Consider the following 20,172-nt stretch of genomic DNA (forward strand, 5'->3'; position numbering starts at 1 on the left):
TATAATGCAGGGTGACCAAAAAGTCGTGATATCTACCCTATTATCTAAAAAACACACAAAAATGTCACAATTTCTTTAAGACTTATTAGACATTGTAATGGTATCATGACGTTTTGGTCACCAAAATATATACATTCATCTAATATACAAAAGCATTCCTGAATCTGTAAATAGTTCTGAATTTTTTTAAGCTTTCTTCAAAATTATTAATTTTAAAAAACACTCTTGTTTTGCTCAGGACTCTTACTCGATGCCCCTCACATCAATTCAGTGTTGGCACGTCCACTGTGAGGAATGCTGGCTGAGGACACTGGTAAGAATCTCCTTCCATTTCTTCATTTTCTTTCTCTCGCTTTCTCTCCTTCTCTCTATCGCTCTCTTTTTCTCTTTCTGGCCTTAGTGCCTTCAGGGGGAAATGTTCTAATCTGTTCAAACATTGCAGTACAGAAGGAAGCAATTAATAAGAAAATGCTCATCTGTTTCGCAGCCAGACTTTTCCAATACACAATTTATTATATAAACACTTTCACGACGTCCTTTAAAATGTGCTTGCTGTGGCGGCTTGTTACTAATGTTACCATTAAACCATACCCTGAAGACAGCAATAAAGTTGGAATGCTAGGGCCCTTGCATCTTTAATCAAAGTGAATGCGTGTAATCTTGTTACTCTGGCCTTTTTTTTATGAAACTCTGAGTTTTACATGGCAGCTGTGTGTGTGTGTTTGTGTGTGTGTGCATGCGTGCAAATGGAATACTCATGCACGTTATTCTCATTAAGTTGGCTTTGTTTTATCAAAGAAAGATTTGTTTTCTTTTTACAGTTGAGGATGCAGCAGGGGAAATTGCTCCACGGTTACACGATCATGTAACTGTAATTGCTGCTGTGGAAGATTGGAGCAGGGTTTTGCTTCTCTCTGAAGTGTGTGTCTGCAGTGGCGTGCTGCCACAGTCCTAAGTAGGGTTTGAAATATGAAACGCTAATGAACCAAAAGGCATACATTTATTGTGGGGTTTAAGCACACCAGGGTTGAGCTAAGTTTATTGCTGCAATTAAGATACTCCTTTAGATTTTGATTAAACATTTCCTTACTTGTAATCATTTCTTCACCCTCCCCTCCCCCACCTGGGGGGAGGGGTGGGGGGAATGTATTCTTTCTTCTCTCATTTTGCAGTTCTTTTTCTCTAGATTTTCCCACAGCACACATGTAACTGAAGCTTTCAGATTTGCAATGTACTCTACTCTTCCCACTTCACTCCCCACCTCCCAATAGATTAGAAAGCTAAAAGACTTGTTTTACACTGCTTTGGGTCCAGTTTAATGGTGATGGATGATGTCTAGTCTGAATGTAGCAACCACTGGGAAGTATTATCTGGCCTAGAATATAAGTGGTGGGAGGCTGTACTTTGGGGGAAAGTTTGATCCTGCCACGTGAAGTATGCAAATGACTCCACCAGAGCTACTGTTTTTCTTCATGTTATTAACTGCAGTAGCTCTGAGCTCCAGGAGTGTTTGTGTGGCAAAAGAGAAGCAAACCTTGGGACTTGAGAGGGGACAATGTGGCACAAATTTCCTTCATACCCCGTCATATGTTTAGCAACGTGGAAACTGGCTTATTTAATTCAGCGCTCAGGGACACTACCCAAAGTGAAGTTGTTGTTGTAGTGTGTAAAACAACCCTGTGGTGCTGAGAGGAGAGGGGTGGGATTTAGTCGACTGTTTGTAATGACTTGAATGTACAGACAAGTCTGGAGATGTGGGTGGTTGAGTGGAATGGCACGACTTTCAAAAAGCTTTTGCATGGCTGAAGATGTAGATATGTGTAATGAATTGAGATGACTTAGAATAATTGTTGGCCTGGCTGAAGAGCTGGGTCTTTTAAGCAGGTGTGATTTGGAAGTATGTTCCAGCTGGATATACATTCAAGGGTTAAAAACTGTTTACTTGTAAATGGACCTCACCATGTAAAGCAGGGTTGGTTGTGTCCAGTGCTGCAAGACCTTGTCAGATGATCAGCGAGATCAGTGGTTTGGTCTCGAGGTTTCCAAAGCAAATAAGAATACAGTTTGTTCAACAGCCTCTAAATTAAGGAAGATGAACAAAAGCAAAATGTTCCGATTGGTGATATATAGGGAAGTTGAATACTAAATCTAAATTGTTAGATTTACAAAACATTAAATCATTCCCTTGTTCTCACTTCCAGACGCTGCTAATTCTCTGTACACTATCACAATGCATGTGCATCAGTACCACTAATATATTACTCTTATATTGCTGTTAGAATTCAGAATTAAGAGCAAAAGTTGTTGTGGTATACCACATAAATACACACGAATTTGGTGTGGTATATAAATTTAATTTGTTGTTGTTGATCGTAACTGGCAGCTTCTGCTCAAGAGTGGAAAAATCTTGTTGGTCACTGGTGTCAATGATGATTAGGAGCTTTCCCATTGCTTCTGTACATTTCCTCAGTTCAGTATACCTTCAATACAAGGCATTTACATTTTATTTCTACTGGAAATGACCATGTCGTGTGAGCTGTGAATAGCATAGCACCGATGGGGTTAACTGTTAAGAGTAGGTTTGTTCTTTCCTTGAACTGTCAGCACTAACTGTTACCAAACTGCTGTGACAATGAAATGGCCGCAGTCATTTAAATGGAGTTTATGTGAGCAGCTTTGTCAATTCTACTATTTATTTTTACTATTCCTTTTTTAAAAATAGTTTTTCTTTCTGTCATTCCGATTGCTTCCTTTTTGTACGCATAGCCTTATCTTTCTAAAAGCAAAAGTACTCCTTCAGGGTTTCTTAAGAGTGAAGTGTTTTTTTTAAAAAAAGAAACTATTTGTGATCCAGACAACCTTAGACACTAAACAGGAGTCTGCCATTGCACTTTATTTAATCCTCTTAGATAGCAGTTGCCATCTAGTTAGGAATTTACAGTTTGCAGCGAGCAAGACAAGAGCAAGACAGTCTCCCGTGGCTGGACTCGGGATGGAGTCACTTAATGTTTGCCCATGTTGGATTTCTGTAGCAGACAGCAATGTATTATTCAGCTTGCCTGCTGTGCTTCACTAAGTGGCATTCCCCTCTACAGTGCGAAATGCTAAAGAAACTCGGCCAGCTTTAAGATACACCCCATTTCTGACCTTTTGATAAAATCCTCATGACTAAATAAACTGAAAGACCATAAATCTATCAAGCTGTTAGTAAAGCTTGGTTCTTCACTTGTGAAAAGAGTGTCCGAAAGGTAGGCACGTTTGCTCTGCAGGAGAAGTCGTATTTTGTAAGCTCTTGATTTATTAGGAGCTGAACAGTGAGGTTTTCCCCAATGAGGTATTCCATGGTGGTAATAGGAAGTTCAGCAAGTGGCTAATCCGCTCCCCTGCAGCAACTTGTTTAACCTCGCTGTGCAGCAGAGTGGCAAGACGGTATTTAGTTTAAATTAAAAATGGCGAGGATGAAGCCACACAGACTCACTCCATATGTGTTATTTGCCAGCCGTATCCCCTGCAACTAGTTGGCCCTTGCGATACAATCAAATTAAATGTGACTTCTATAAAGTATGTGAGAGGTCCAGATAGACTGCTTAACTCACTGCTGGTGGTGGGTACCTGAGGCCAACTACTCCAAGGCTCATACTAGTGAGGCAGCTCATGTTGGATTGGTGTCCTGCTGGTTAAACTCCAGGAATGCTCTTGTGCACACTCTGGAGGCCCTGAGACTTGGCTCTCATCAACCTGTGCCTAATATTTATGGAATTAGATAAGCACAAGGGGAACATAATGAGTGACCACAAATGCAGAAATTTCCATGAAAAGATAACGTGCATATGTGGAACAGTGCTTGGGTAGGTTTTTGTTTCTGTCAGACACACTTGGCTGATGAAAAGAATGACTATTTGAGGGTTGTTTCTGGTTGATTGACCAAAATATATTAATTGTTTCTCAGGAACATGTGGGGGTTTGGACCATTCAACTGTAGAGGATAGTGGGGAGAGGGGAAACGAAACTGCAAATCGCTTCAGGCAGATTGGCTTTGCAGTATTATTTTGACCTTACGATTATTTTGATGTTTTAATATCTCGCAGTTCTTGAGTTTATATATACCCGTTAAATGTTTTCCTTCAATAGGTTACATTCACCTGGAGTCTCTCAAATGGCATAACTTCAGCAATTGACTGTGAATTATTGTTGAAGGCAAATGTCATTAACAGACCAGGTTGTCAAGTGAACTGAAGCCTCCTCACTTATTTCACTGATAATTCTGTTAATATTCAGCCTTGGCAGAGCAGTTAGCAGTTATCATTCTCACATTATCTCCTTTTACCACTCAAGCTTCTGGTGGTAGTTAAAAACAAACACTCATTCTAATGCTTGTTCACACCTTTTTACTGTCATCTTCTGTGACAGATGAGTTGATAGTAGATTATTTACCTACTTGTATACATGGGTCACCATGATAAACCATTACAAGGTCTGAGTGAGTTATTGACATTGTTTGAGTATTTTGATGACTAATATTTTAATTACTTGCAGTTTGACCATTAGAAGGCATATGTTAGTCTTTGGTGCCGGTCATGAAAATGCAGTATGTTAAACCCAGTGCCCAGTAGTTTGCATACTTTGATTGTAATAATAATTTGGTCACTCAATCCAAGACTGTTTGTGGGACACTGCTGTGCGCAATTGGCTGCTGCATTTCACCCACAAAATATACAGTCAATTCACTTTACAGTATATTCTGTGAAGCTCTTTGAGACGTCTCGAAGAAGTGATAAGGAGCTCTATCAAATGCAAGGATTATTATTCTAATAACTGCATAATTTTTTTTAAGAAGTAAAACTAATGATTGGTGCAATTGGAATTTAGCCCCTTGGTTTCCACTCAACACAGATTAATGTTCAATTTATAAACAATCTCGGAGAAAAAAGCATAATGTAGTGTGTAGATACATTCTAACACTAAACTGCAAGGATATTTATAATTGGAGTATGTTTCCCTTTGCTCTGCAAAACATCTGAATAGAAATATCCCCCCCCTCTCACTTCTTTAAATCATAACAACGTTAGAAGCAAAAGAATAAGAGCAAAGCACCTTCACTATTCACACTGCCCACTAGCCTTAAAAAGGATGTAATGAAAATGGTATTTCATACATTTTCTGTTCTTAGAGAGGAATCTTGAAACTATGCCTCTTGTATTGTGTTCTTGTGAAGATTTAGTTATATAGCTGATGCACTTTATGCATTTAAGAACTGCAGCACCCAAATAATTATCTGAAGCGTTTGAAAAATGTTCTGAATAAACTCTTGCTACATACACTTTTCTCATTCTGCTTTATAATATGCAGCATTGGAAACTGGCAGACAATCTTTCCCGATGTTATATGATAGACGGGGGCGGATCCAGGATTTGGGGAATGAGGGGGCAGAGTCTGACTTCAAAAGGGCTGGTAAAGTAATATTTACTATATTCTGATGTCCCTACAGTACGTACATACATGATAAAAGGAAGGGATATGGGCCAAATTACTAATGATAATATATTCTAATAACTCATCACAAATTCCTTCCTCCCCAAACACATACACGCATTCTCTCTCTCTCTTACTCGCTTGCGCATGCACGTTACGAAGAGTAAACATTTTTTAAAAAACTTTTAAAAACATTCATGTCTTTCAAGTTGAGCAGAGCAATGAGACAACAACAACAAATTACACTTGTTTTTAACGCCTTTCACGTCGGGAGGATGTCCCAAGGCGCAGGACAGTCTGGGATTTTAAAAATGTTCTGAATAAGTTGGGCCTGAATGAATGAAGTCTGTTTCTCTTGTGGGAGAGACATAAAATATTGATTGTGCGATTCATGTGGCAGATTGAAAGTTATTTAGGAATGTTGGAAAGGTGTGAAATGCCATCTTTGCAGTAAAGCTGCAGGCGAGCTTTGTTTGTTCCTGATATAGATCCTTGTTCTTCCCCAAACATTTCTCAAGAGTGTGAGCGAGAGTTTTAGCACTTCACAGCATCAGACTTGCTGTATAAGCCCGTTCCTCATTTACTTGCATGGCGAGCAAAGATTGCAGCCAACGGAAAATAGCCCCAGTTATCTTGAACCACAGCTGACAGGACACACAGTGCTAGTCAGTTCTCATTCTTCTGGCAGTGTGACTAATAGCAGTTGCACAAATGTGACCAGATGTTTGTTTTCCCTGCAGTTTTCCCTGGATTCTGCCCAGAGTCTTGCCTTGCCGTAATGTAATCGGGAATCATTCTGTTGTGAGCGCATTCCAGCTGATTGTGTCGCGATGGAATTATTTTATTGTGTTAGATGAGATAGACTCACTGCATTTATCATGGTATGCTTTACCTGATCCAAGATGGCTTGATGGGCGATAGCTGAACTGTATGAATATCCAATGCTGAGATTATATATATTTTGCAATGTCCACAGTTTGAGTTTGTCAGTTGTTTTACCTCCTATCAAAATGTTTCGACTCCTAAGCAGTTGCTTCTAACTCCATATGTAAAACATATAATTTTTTTTACCTCAAGACCTTAGAACACCTTACAATTTATTTGGTAATTCCATTTGAGCAGAATATGACACTTGCTTAGTGTAACTGATAGTACAAATATTATTTGGTTTGTTTGTGTTTGTATGATGGGTAATCATGATGTGTGCCATTATTTAGGCTTGTGAGTTCTGAATTTAAATTGGGATGGGCTCTAGACTATATGGGGGTAACTTTTTTTAAAAAAAAGTCATTTCTCGAAGAATGCTTTTTCACCAGTTTGTATATATCAGAGGAGGAGTACAGAAAGAGAATTAAAGTATTTTGTGGTCCAAAAAATATTGTTTCTGTGGTTTAAAAGCTAATTATTTATCACACATCGGGACTGCTTGAGGGCGTTATATGGACCAATTAATACATCAACTAAATTATGGGATTAGCATGAAATGGACTGAAAAAAATCACTTGTACATTAGAAAATGTAGGCAGAAAATACTTGTAAATTGTAGTTGCCAGAAATGCATGCAGAGGGAACATAGATTGAAACAGCATTGTAAAAAAAAGTATTAACTTTATACTGTAACTGCAAGAGAGTTTTATTACTTTGGGGTAGAAATCTCCTGGAATTTTCAAAGGGCTAAATGTATAATAATAAATAGTACCTTTGCTATAGGGTACAGTGTTTCAGATTGTACGTCTAGTTTACTTTATGTGAGAGCTCTATATAAATGCAAGTTATTATTATAGTAGGATTTTTTTTCAGTCAGCGAGGCGTCTGACACATGCAGAAACCCATCACCACGCTTAAAAGAGTCAAACTGAGAATTCCACATACCCCACCTTGACGTGGAAATTCCAGAGATGTTTAATGGAATGGAATGCACTCTCTCCCTGGAGGGACCCATCCTGCTTACCTAATTCCAGAAAGTGTTTGGTGCATGTTGGCAAGAGCTAAGGCACTCCAGGACCCAAGAGTGTGTGTTCTGTGCGTCTAAACAGCTGAACCCATGTAGCTTGCTATTAAAACCTCTGTCTGGCAAGCATTCTCGCTTGTTAGGGCTTTGGCTGCAGGAGCTGAGTGGGATGACTCCCTCCCCCCAGTGACCGTTCTGCCCTTCCAAGTCCTGCTAATGAGCCAAGTTGGGCTGTGCTGTCATCAGCAGTGAGTGCCCTGGAATACTGCGGCCCCTCCTGGCTCAGGAACCGGACTAGAGACCGGCACAGAGGACTGGCTCCATTCCGATATTCCATTGCCAAATATGTCAATTCAGCTCCAAGGAAACCCCGCTTACCCCCTCGCCTTACCAAGGAGGATAGTTATACTGGAAATAAATAATCTTATGTTGATGTGATTGTCCCCCTTTGCTGGTCTCTAACTCTTATTTATTTTTTCTTCACAGGGCGCAAAGAAACTCTGTCCACAGTGCAACACCATCACATCCCCTGGAGACCTGAGACGTGTGTATTTGTGAAGGGCTAGGGGTGGGGGAGTGGTGGGGGGGGTTGGGGGAGGCCCGCCATCTTGAGGCCTAGCTAGTTGCAAAGCCTCCCAACAGGAAGTGAAACAAGAGCTCTTCACGAACACTTGTGGTGGCACCAAATAAAAGCCTCCAGATATTCCATTTTGCTTTTCTGTTTTAAGTGTGTGAAAGGAGAGAAACAGCCCAGCCGGGAGGAGAACCTGATAATAAGCTGTTCGTTGTATTAAAAAAAATGCACCCTGCCCCACCCCGCATTTTATCAGATGATTGACTGACGCCCAGAACTTGCACAAACTCCTATGTAAACCTATTGGCTGGAGCTGTGATTACCAAGAGACCTTCTGGGCTGTGCATTGTGAATGGACTTGTACTGTGTTCTATTGTGGTGTTAGTGACAAAAAACAAAACAAAAGATGAAGCACATGTAATATAAATTATGTATGTTTACACCATTGATTGTGTATAAATGGAATAGACTTATGAACAGTGCATATTGATAAGTCCCTAATCGTTTTCAAAGAGAGAGAGAAAAAAACCGAAGTGAGGCACATTAAACCCACAGTATTTTTTACCCAGGCTGTCAGATTTAAATGTCTTTAGCTGTTGGTTAAAAAAAATCTGGTTTAATGAATGATTTGTGGTGTATATTTCTTCATTCAAATTCAAGTAACAGCTTCAGTAATGGCTGTAGTAATACCCATAACTTAAATACTAAAGAATATGGACAAGTTGGCTTGTCTTAGTTGTAACAAATGGGCTATTTGTTCTAGACGCCTGACCCATTTAAAATATCAGGCAACCGCAGCAGCCTCCACCGGGGGGGAGAATTAGCCCGAGGCCTACATAGAGGCAGCGGCCAATCCCAGGGGTGAGAGCTGTGTTAGTTCTTGTGGACCAGCAGTGTGCTGTGTGTCTGTTGTACCGGAATATGTAATCAGTTATAATGTTTGTTATTCATGTGAAAAGTCCTGGACATACTGAGGAACTGGAAGGTAGATTTTTTGAAAGGGTGACGGTGTTTTGCAGGGAAACGCGGTGACTCTGCAATTAACAGCTGACTGCAACACTTGATGGCTCCACGCAAAGGAAAAGCTGGTTGAATTGGCTAACGCCAACAACTCTGAAAGAAATCCTCAGCATTTACCAATTGCAAAGATGTGTACAGTCCACCCTCATTATAAGGCTCCCAGTTACAGTGCTGTGTTGTGTTATAAGGTGGTTGGACTTTTTCTCCTGGTTCTCTTTCATACCACATTTATGCTGTGTTCTGGGACAGTCACTGAATGTGCACCTCTAACATGGAAAATGCTTAGCTTCCAAGGACTGCATTATAAGGAAGGTGGAGTACACTCAATGGGCTATTGCAGATGAATGCGATCTGAGGAAAGACCTGAAAATTACTGTATCTCAGCGGTGTAACAAAGACATTCAATGCCCAAAAGTGGTAATAAGGTGACCATTAACCCTTTTGACGTAGATTGGGTGTAGTTGCAATCTCAGTTTTCTCTTGTTCCTTTAGTGGCTAGTTGCCATTTTAATGTTTCCAGTCATCCCCTGAATGCTGGACTTTTTAATTTATTTTTTTCACCACCGTTTGTGTAACATGGTGTTTACTGGAGGTATCCACAAACACACTGGTGTTTCCTAATAAAAAGTTCAAAGTTCTTGCCGAATAAATTGTGGTTGTCTGTGCTAGTACAGAACCAATTGTTGATTTAATTGTAAGGTGTAAACTCTCAAATTACTCTCTGTATGTTGCTTATTATAGGGAATTGCTTTAAAAGATAGATTCACACAGCTTGTTCTCTTACACTATTAATGCAATGCAAAAGGGTTCTTGACTGTTACCATGCTAGAAGTCCAAGTGCTGGCACTCTCAAAAACTGCAAATGCATCTTCCTTGTTAATCTGGCATTGTGTGTCAGAGACGCACAACACTGTCCTGTCCGCAGTGGGTGAGAGTGTGGGTCAATTGGGATAGAATGTCGTTCTGTCTTTGATGCTTAACTATCCTCAGTGAAATGAGTTGCTGCTCTCATCAGTTCCCAGTGGAAGCAAGTCCTCCGTTCAAAAGTGCCCACTCAACCAATGTTGTTTTACATTCCCCAACCACTCCTTTAATTATTTAGAACATTCTGTTAATCAACTATTGAGAACTGTATGTAAGTACCAGCTTTGGGAGAAAGATAAGTCTTTACAAAAAATTGTTCATGTAAAAAGTTGTGGATCTCATACTGCGTATGACTCAAGATTAATCACTTGGTTTTACATCTCCTGATATTGAGCCAAAATAATGACATTTGGGGTACAATTGAATTTTTAATAAGTACACCTGCTTATTTACACACTTGCTGTGTAAAAATGTATTGTGGGCAGAACACACACTAAATTCTTGCCAAGTGCTTTATTCCCCGGTGGATGGATTGAATTCTAACTATAGTAGTAATCACCATGTACAGTAGGACACATTGAGTTAGGTTCTAAGCATGCTTGGGCCTTTTGCTTTAGAGTACCTTTATCATATGTTCTTCTACTTCATGGAATTCTTCCCTCATAAATTTCTCCTATTCTCTTTGACTTCTGAGTGAATGTACTTTTTAAGGGAACACATCATAAAAAGAGATTTGGCCACATTTTGTTCCTTTTTTTGTCTCAAAAGGCTGTTTTTTTTAAAAAAATTAATTAATTTATATAACCGGCCTGTAAATGTGCAGATTGATAAGATGTAATGGATAAAGACTCAGCAATGTACCCAGCTAGGTGTTTGTTTGAAATAAGCCAACACGGTTTGAAGTTTGGCTGTTTGTGCTTTTTTCTTGAAACTCCTTGTAGGTTCTCCCTCATTCACTAAATCTGTTCTGCACCTTTTTGAGGTAGAGGGAGTGACGTGTGACTTCCTCCAGTGTAACTGAAGCTGCCCACCAGAAGATGCACTAAAGTGAAGCAGGTACAATTTTCCTCCATGCATCCCTGTCACAAGGCTCCTACAGCACTATTTGTGGCTATTTGTTCCAGACTCCCTGCCATCAAAGGACAATATAACCGAACTATTCAAATCCTTCAGCAACTTGCCTCGCACTCCATTCCTTATCCAATGCAAGTTGTTGTTGGTGTTTTTTAAAAAAAAAATGTATGAACTTTCAATCGTCCTCATGAATTTTCATCTAATTTTGTTCTGGAGAGCTCGGGAGAACAGATCACCCAAAGTGAGAGAGAGAGAGAGATTCACACCTGAGGTTGAAGATATCTATTGTGTTCATTCCCGGAACATGCTTTGTTTAATTTCATGCGATAGTTCAAAAATTTGGTGGCTGCTACATGCAAAACATAATTTGTTTTCAATCCCCAGATGCTATTTTGACTTTTACGGGACTAGCCTAATAAAACTGACATGGACGAGTGTGTTAGTGTTGCATAATACTATAAATGCAAGGAACAGGCTCACTACAGAAAGCAATAGAATTTTATTCAACCTTGTGTTCCTTCCACAATATTGTTTACTACATTCGTATGTTTTTACTCAGTAAGAGTTTCTATGGATCTTTTCAGAAGTAAATACCCTACAATTATATGTGGTGTCACTGCTTAAATCATCCTAAAATATGACACTATTCAGATGGAAAGATTTTTTTNATAAGAAGTTGATGTGGCACATTGCCTTTTAAACCCCAAACACTCATATACTGAGCACTCTTCCAGACAAAAGGGTGAGCTGGTAATAATAATAATAATAATAATTCTTGCATTTGAGACATATTCAAGATGTCTCAAAGCACCTCACAAAATATACTGTCAAATGAATTGACTATTTTGTGCGCGAATCTGCAGCAGACCTCTCATCCAGTCTTATTTGAGTTGGAAGTACAACCTTTCCCTCTCCCCTCCCCATGATGTTCTCAGCACCATGGTTGGACACTACACTCAAAATTGCACTCAGTTGAGTGTATCCTTGATTCCCTGGCCTTTGTGCCATCTATATAGCTGAGACCTCATCCCAAACCCTGATACAACACCAGGGGATCAAGCTCACATGCCACACCACCTGGCTTTCTCTTGCCTGGATACACACAGCTTATGTCAAAGGTAGACCTTGGATTGCTTCTTAGTCTTGTGTTCTCACACTGTCCATCAGCAACAATTCATCTAACCCCATCACTCTCGAGTTGATAGTTGAACCAAAACAACATTTTGAAGCGTAATAAACAAAAAAATGGACGGTTTGTAGAAGACTTGACCAGAGTATCAAATGGCTATTTTAAAAATATTTTCACCCCATTGATTGTTTTAAGATTGTTCTAAAATGTCAAATATGCCTTTATAGCTGCAGTCTTTCCTCCACATTATCAACCTTGATTGCACTGATATTGGACTCATTAACATTCAGCCCACTGGCTGCCGATAAAGGTGGATACAGTTCTACCCTCTTCTTTTTTTCATGTTCCCTCACTCGCTTCCCCTCCCTCATACCAAATACTAGCACAGTTCCTCAGGTAAATTATTCTATTGATTAAGTAGGTGGAAAATTATTGACTTTAATAAACAGGGTCAAAAAGACAGGAACCTTACATGATATGGTAAAACAGTACAAAATTTCCCCCATTTGTTGTAATCCATGAAGCCCATGACACAAAGCCGCTAATGGATTTTGTCACACCAAGTCATCGTCAGTGTGCTGATGTTTGATTTGCTGTCCCACTTTTCCTTCTGTGGCGAATTAGTTGCATTGTTTTGCACCTCCATCCAAAATGGAGACAAAGGAATGAGTTAAATCAGAAAGCTCACAGTAGGGAGATCCCATCACTTCCACTTACTTAACGGACCGCTCAGTCAGCTACATTTCTGCTCTGTCTCAATATCAGTGAGTTTAGATACTCTTGACTCGAGGTTTGATTTGGATTCTTTTTGTTTAAACGGGGCCCGGAGTGAACCCGCCTCCCGTTTTAAATGAGGGCGTTGGCCAGTGGTGGTGCGTGCGGTGAGGGTCGTGAGATGGTCACCCGTAAAGTATGAGGATTCCAAAGACTTTACAATATAAAAAACAAAGCGCGGAACAAACAAAAATGAGGCCAAAGATGTAACAAATTAAAGCAGCATTTTATGAGCGCTTCCTCCGCTTGTTAAACAGTTAAACAGTAGGACTGCATTGTGGGTAAGAAAAGGCTACTGTACGGTTGAGTGATTTAACCATCTCTGTCTGGTTTGCGATGTAAAGTTTATGCATTCTGTGCTTGACGTTGGCATAGACCGAAAGCCTTTTATTGTAGAATTTGCGCTTTGTGTCTCCGTGTGAAGCCTGTACCTTAAAGTATTGGATTTCTGAGTCTTGCTGTTGAAATACTTGTAAAGAAAATAATAAATTTTTTNGTAACTCACAATATACAAAAGAGTAACGCGATGTTCTTTTGCCCGCTGTAAAATATAGCGCAGAGCACTAACTGCCATGCTTGGACATTGGCAGACGAGAGAATCTGGTATTAATAGGCCTTACAAAGTCAGATACCACAATGGATTGAGCAGTGCAATGTGCTTTGAAAACTGTTTTTACACTTCTGGATGCACGGTTCAAATTCAGTCCACACAAAAAGAACAAAGGGCCCATCCAGTCTTCAGTGATTACAAATCCCCAATATAACACTAACCTGCTAACAAATGCAGCACTAATTTGGGGTATTTGACTTGCTGTAAAGGTTTCTGCTGAACTTTCGAGAACATTGTAGGAGGAGCATTGCACCAACTCTATTTCACGGTCCTGTGTAGAGATTGTCAGAAGTTTGACAGTCCTGCTGTACTGCAGGGGTTTGCGATGGGAAGCCAAAGACACGTTTCAAAGAGTCTTCTAATACATGATGGATGGAGATAATGCATGATGAGGCTTTAGCTGCACCTCTGAACATGATGCTGTTGGATGCATTGATGTGTGCTTACATGGAGACTTGCATTGATCTTTATTCTCTCTGTTCTCTCAGCACCACTGTACAATACCAGATGTTGTCGTATTGCAGTGTGACTACCTTAAACAGAGTTCCTAGATACACAAGTCGATCTGCTTTTCATGTCGGGGCAGGAAAAGAGACAGTTAATAACCGGGTGTCCCTGTTACTGAAGGCTATCTCCTTACATTCTTGCATGTTCTACCTGTTTAGCCAGCAGTTACCCCAACGCACACTCTAGGGTCCCCAAGCCTTGGCTGCTGCCAACCTACACTTAATACTTTTCAGAATTAGGTAAACACAGTGCGTTCCTCCAGGGAGAGAGTGAGAGTGCGCGTTCCATTCCAACAGGGATTTTCATGTGAAGATGGGAAGCATGGAAATCTCAGCTTGGTTTGGATACCCTTAATAATAATCCTTGCATTTGATATAGCGCCTTATCGTGCAGGGATAGCAATTATGGTCACCTTAATTCAAAATCGGTGTGAATTCAGGAATCCATCATTTACAGGCTGCTGATTTGGATTCCGATCAGCTGGACACTTTAGGACAATTTCCCACTGTTCCCTTGCACTGTTCACACGGCCAAATCTCAGAATATAGCTGGAAAAATGCAACATGTGGAGGGGAGTAAAAGGCAAAGGGAAAGATAACACCGACTGAGGGTAAAACCACATGAAGTGAAAAAAGCCAAGACATGTTTTGGTGCCAGCAGCTGTTGTCGCAGCACAAACAATACAGAGAGGAAGACACAGCAACTGCAGGAATTGTAACGTGGTTGTATATTTGCCGGAGGAATACTTTGGGTGGATGATGAAGCGACGTGACTTTGAGCCAGGAATAGCCGACTCTGAAAGTTCTGCGCAAAAATCTGCTGCATTGGCTTCCCTGATACCATTGTGTTGTGGCAGGCGATAAGAGAATTAAAAAGCCGTGTCATTCAATCACACGGTTGCTACAAACCTGACACACCTTGTGGAATTCCAGCGCTTGTTGTCTACATTCAAAGTACCTTCACAGATTAACACAATCTGTCACTAGCCTTGAACTCTATATATAGTGCTATATCAAATGCAAGGATTATTATTATTATTAATGCACAGGGAGAAGAATTCCAATCTGATGACTTGGACTTGAAAATGGATATACTTTGCTTTAAGATTCAGAGCTTTTCGCTAACTCTATACTGGAGCTCCACAACAACCACATCAAACACACACACATAGCCAGGTGTGTCAGAGTGGGCAGATAATAAACTTATTGACCGTTGCGCTTCCATTGCCAAGCCTAAACTGGCTGTTAAAAGTCGTGTGAAAACTCAGCTCTCCCTCCTTCCTTGCCAGGCAACTTCACTTACCTTTTTCCTTTTAGCTTGTTTGAGACCAGGAACTTGCCATAAGGGAAGTCATGGATATGTATTATACGTCCAACAACTCGCTGCCACCTGCCTTTGAATTCTAGAATTCTAAAGACCTTCCCACCACCATTCCATGAAACGCTTTGCGACGTCCACTGATTTGAAAAAGTGTAATTGTATTGCATCTCCATGTCTCGCACTGACCCACACTCCTTTCTTGACTGTAGAGGAATGATGGTGCTCTTTCCAAATGTTTCCTTATTATCACTCGGGTTCATTTCAGTTTAATAAAGAACTGGTTTTAGTTCAGACATGATCACTAGTGCAATTATTACATTGGTGTCACATATTGCCCATGGCAGTCTACAAACCAGGCCAAAGATAGCCATAACAAGCTGAGGGACATGAAACAAGAATAGAATTATATAACAACCTCAGCGGAGATGCTCTTCATTCACTGAACAGATTTTTTTTTACTTTTGCCTTCCCAATTCTGTTCAGAGGGATATTTGCCAATTCTGTTAATAGGGATATTTGCTCGTTGGATATTTAATTAAGTGGAATGACTGCACAATTACACAGTTAATAAACTGTGTAGGTTTTGATTGAAAGCACAAATGAACATTTGGATAAACATGTCCTCTTAGTCACTCATTGGGAAAACATATTAACTCCTGATTCAGCAGTAACAGCTCCATACAGATACTAAGCACCCTAACAAGTACTTGAATTTAATGGGTATCCAAAGGAGAAGCCAATGGAGTAAGGATATGATGTATCAGAGGTAACACAGGGATTTATTTTATTTCACCCGTGGACCTGAGAGAGAGAGACAGACCTTGTGGATCAACCTCAAATTTGCTCGCCGAGGCATTTGCACATCATAGAGGCCAATGCACAGGTGCTCATTTTGCAGTCTGTCCACACTAACATTTTTCAGGTGCATCAAATTACACCAGCAATGAACCTGGTCACACCTGTCTTTCATTAGGACTTGTCATTCGTTAGTACTGAACCTCTTGGGGAAACTGAAATTGAGGGAGACATAATCTAAGATCTCCCACCAACAGCAGGTAATCAAGTATTGATTTACACCTTTTTTAAAAAAAAATCTGTTGAGGAATTGGATTTATGGTTACAGGAAAAGGGCAGATAGACATCATTGAATATTGTTTGGAACATAAAGAGATTTAAATGTCAGAGACCTTAGAAGTATTATGCCAAGGAATTCAATGTTCAAGGATGAATAACATAGTACATAAGGTCAAGATAAGAAATCTTGCTTAAGTTATCTTTTATTGCCACTGGAACAACAAGCAGAATGTTTTCTCTGGATGTTAAATGAGTGAGAGTCCATTGTAAGAGTTATTATATATGGTCATTGACAGGAACACAGTTGGTGGCTAAACATTTGTATTCAGCTGTCGTTTAAGTCTTAACATTAAGTACTCAGGAAGACTTGAGAGGAGGGAATTTGTGAGATTTACTCTGTGTTAAATTGAGTGACTTTGTAGAATCAGAGACCGGGTATAATTTGGTGCTCTGTAACTGTTAGGAGCGTTGGAAGTTATGAATGAATTGTAAGTTTAGAGATTTCTCACTTGATTGCCTATTGTTTGTCATGATTGTTCGCACTGAAATGCCACTTATTCTCGTGGTGCAATATTGATCTGTGAGTGAGCCTATAGGGAAAGCAGTTGAATCAAAATCAGTTGGGCTTGCACAGCGTCTGAATATTAGCTTCAAAATAACAGTAGACTTGCGTCGAGTGAAGAAATGCTATTGTGTCAAACCAGTAACAACGTCTTTTTAAGAATCAATCCTCCCACTGTCAACCGTTTAGGAGGTTGTGTAGTTGATTATAAATGAGGATTGGTCTAATTTGTTAAAAATCGCACACTTTCATTTTTGTTGCAAAACAGCATCTGTCATTTTTTTCCGTTCCAAAGCTCCATCTGCCATACAAAGTTCAACTGGTTATCAATTCACTAAAAACCTTAATTTCATTTTAGTGCAAACCCAGCCTGTCAGTCTCAGTCTGCTAAAAGCATTCATGCTGGGGAATGTCTGAAGTGTAACACTAAATGCCGTCTCAATAGAGTATTTTCCTTACACTCTGAAATGCATTATATGTCAATGCCCTATACGTGTATGATATCAGTTCGTTATTCCTGTCACTGTCTCATCAGAACTTCACAATGCTTGTAACATTACATCGAATCAGTCTCTTATTTCCCTGCTGTTCTGGCAGTTTAAGGTGTTATATTACTATTGATTGCTGAATTATAAAATATACAAGGTGGTAAATTTCCTGTAATTTACTGCAAAAAAAAATCCCTGGTAACACAGGAACCTTATAAGTTCAATATTCCTATTCAAATCTCTCATCACATCAGATTTAGCTCTCTTTTATTCCCTTGTCATGAAAATGACAGATCCCCCACCCCACACTCCCTACAAATCAAACCTTTTTATTTTTCGACCATTAATCTTAAAAAGCAATGTTGTTTCGTAAATGAATCTTTACATTACAATTTGCTCCACTTGTGAACACAGTACTTGTGGGTGACGGCGATGATTTTCACTGTATCTTGATCATTTTGTTAAAACTGCTGGAAAAGATAAGAGGTTTAGGCAGTGGAGTCCTGTAGCTAAGTGGTTAGAGCACTCGCCTCGCAAACGAGAGGACCTGGGTTCGATTCCCGAGCAGGGCAAAACATCGGGCAAGTTTCCTTACTCCACATGCCTCTGTTTACCTAGTAGTAAGTAGAAACCTGGTTGTTAGTCGATTGGCGGATCGCTTTTCCGGGGTTAATAATCCCTTTATTAAAAAAAATTGATCACTCAATTACAACTGTTTGTGGGCACTACGAGGATGCCACGTTTCACCCTCTAAATAGCAATCAATTCAGTTTACAGTATATTCTGTGAAGCACTTTAGGACATCATGAAGACCTGATAAGGCGCTATATCAAATGCGAGGATTATTAATATTATGAACATCCGGCTATCACAGTGCAGCCTCTAGCACTGAAGCTGATCGGGTTGATTTGCAGAATAGAGAATTCCTAAATCTATGACTATCTGGAGACCTTCCAGTCATGGCAACACCCGTTTGCATCCTTCCTACTTCCAACAGCATCGGCCAGAGTGTAAGTGACGTCATGAAGAAAATCAGAACCTCGTTGCACCATCAACAGGATTTAATGAAGGCTTGAGAATCTCATTGTTTTAATGGGATCATTGCCAGGTGCTCATTATGGAGTGCTCAAGTTGTTTGACATACACTTCACTGAAACCAGCTCCTTACCTAACCATGATAAAAGTGCGAGTGAATAAATGTGCAAATGTTTTACAGCTTTGAAGATCCTGCACAATCCCAAGTGAGATATGAAAAACCTATTTAAAATTGATTGCTGTGTGATTTCCACATTTGTGTGCCCTTTTCCCCCGGTCTCCATGGCTTTGAGGAGGTCAAAGGGTTAAAGTCACACAAAGAGTGAGGGTGGTGTCTGCTTTGTAAATCAAACAGTAATGAAGTGGAGGCTACATTATTCTGCAATTCTCCGGGAGAGATTTTTTTTGTGTGAGAGAGTGTGTGTGGAGCCACACTAGATCTATAAATTGCGCATTAATGGGGCATGTTTTACTTCATTGCCAGTGTCAAGTTACACCTAAGTCAAGGCTCCCAGCCCTTTTTGCACCTGAGATCTGGTTAGAAGCAGGTACAGATCCATACAAATAGCCTTTAGAGGTCAGTGGCATTGCTAACAGGGGACTGCAGAGTGCAGGCGCCATTATTGCCAGTTTACAAACATTTGCAGACCAATCAATAGCAAAGTCTTTCTGCTCTGTGTAGCCTAATTCCCCCATTACATTTGCTGTCTGTTATAATGGTAATTTACACCTTATGTGGGATTTTCTAGTTTGTTTTTTGAGGCAATGTCTGACCCCCACCTTTCCATTTGCCTATAGCCTGTTTGCTCCATTTACACAACCTACCATTAGGCGTTCTTCCTCTCTATGTAACTGTAGTATAATTGGAAACACTTCGAAGCTACGACCATTCCTTCCTGTTCAACAGCTTCTGTTACAAAATCTGAAATGAAATGTCAGTATTTTGATAATAACTTTTTAATTCTTCTTTCAAATATGTTTTGCCACAAAATATACAGTCGTTTCACTTTACTGTATATTCTGTGAAGCGCTTTGAGATGTCTTGAAGAGATGTCTTGAAATGCAAGCATTATTATTACTATATTTGCATTTTTCCCACAATAATGCTTGAGAAAACCCCATTCTAAATGCCTATCGTCAAAGTCATTACACTTAGGCACAGGTAGAATATTTGACAAAGCAAAGAGAGACATCAAGGTCCACCTTGAATGCTAACACAGCTATCTTTCCATTGGTTAGTAAACAGATGCAAAGAAGACACCAGAGGATTTTTTTCTTTAACTGTTAAAAGTGAAAACACAAATGTGAGAGCAATTTTAATATCTGCCATCAGATCCCTACATCTAATGGGGAGATTAGTAATTATTTGATGGACAAACACTTTTGCTCCTCCTTTGTGTTAAGAGTTGGTGATAGTTTCCATCTAAACAGCCTCTATTGACGACAAAGCACATGAGCAGAAACCAAACCCAAGTACAAGTGTAATAATAGTAATCCTTACATTGATGTAGCATCTTATCACGTCATCGAGTCATCTCAAAACGCTTCACAGGGTATACTGTAAAGTGGGTTGACTGCATTTTGTGCATGAAATATCGGTTTAGAGCTGTAAATGATTAATCTTGTGGAGTTAAATCTAAAGACAAAAATAAACATTAACAATGAAGAAATGTAACAGAAGCGATTAGAGAAGAAACCCCCAAATACTGAGATTTGCA

At 39.8% G+C, this 20,172-nt stretch overlaps 1 protein-coding gene across 6 annotated transcripts in view; it reads left to right on the top strand.

Annotated features, from left to right (window-relative positions):
• Positions 1–13,367, top strand: part of rnf220a (ring finger protein 220a) — a 229,408-nt gene extending 216,041 nt beyond the window's left edge. For 3 of the 6 annotated variants that reach the window (XM_007899915.2, XM_007899912.2, XM_042334844.1), the window contains exons 14-16: positions 239–313; positions 5,350–5,451; positions 7,910–13,367. In XM_007899915.2, the coding sequence (XP_007898106.1) occupies positions 239–313; positions 5,350–5,451; positions 7,910–7,981 (249 nt within the window). In that variant the 3' untranslated portion in view covers positions 7,982–13,367. The remainder of the gene's footprint in view (positions 1–238; positions 314–5,349; positions 5,452–7,909) is intronic. The other 3 variants (XM_042334845.1, XM_007899918.2, XM_042334847.1) reach the window with 2 other exon arrangements.
• The last annotated feature ends 6,805 nt before the right edge of the window (positions 13,368–20,172 follow it).

This window comes from Callorhinchus milii, unplaced genomic scaffold (assembly GCF_018977255.1).
Source record: "Callorhinchus milii isolate IMCB2004 unplaced genomic scaffold, IMCB_Cmil_1.0 Scaffold5, whole genome shotgun sequence".
In the NCBI taxonomy this organism is placed as follows: Eukaryota; Metazoa; Chordata; class Chondrichthyes; order Chimaeriformes; family Callorhinchidae; genus Callorhinchus; species Callorhinchus milii.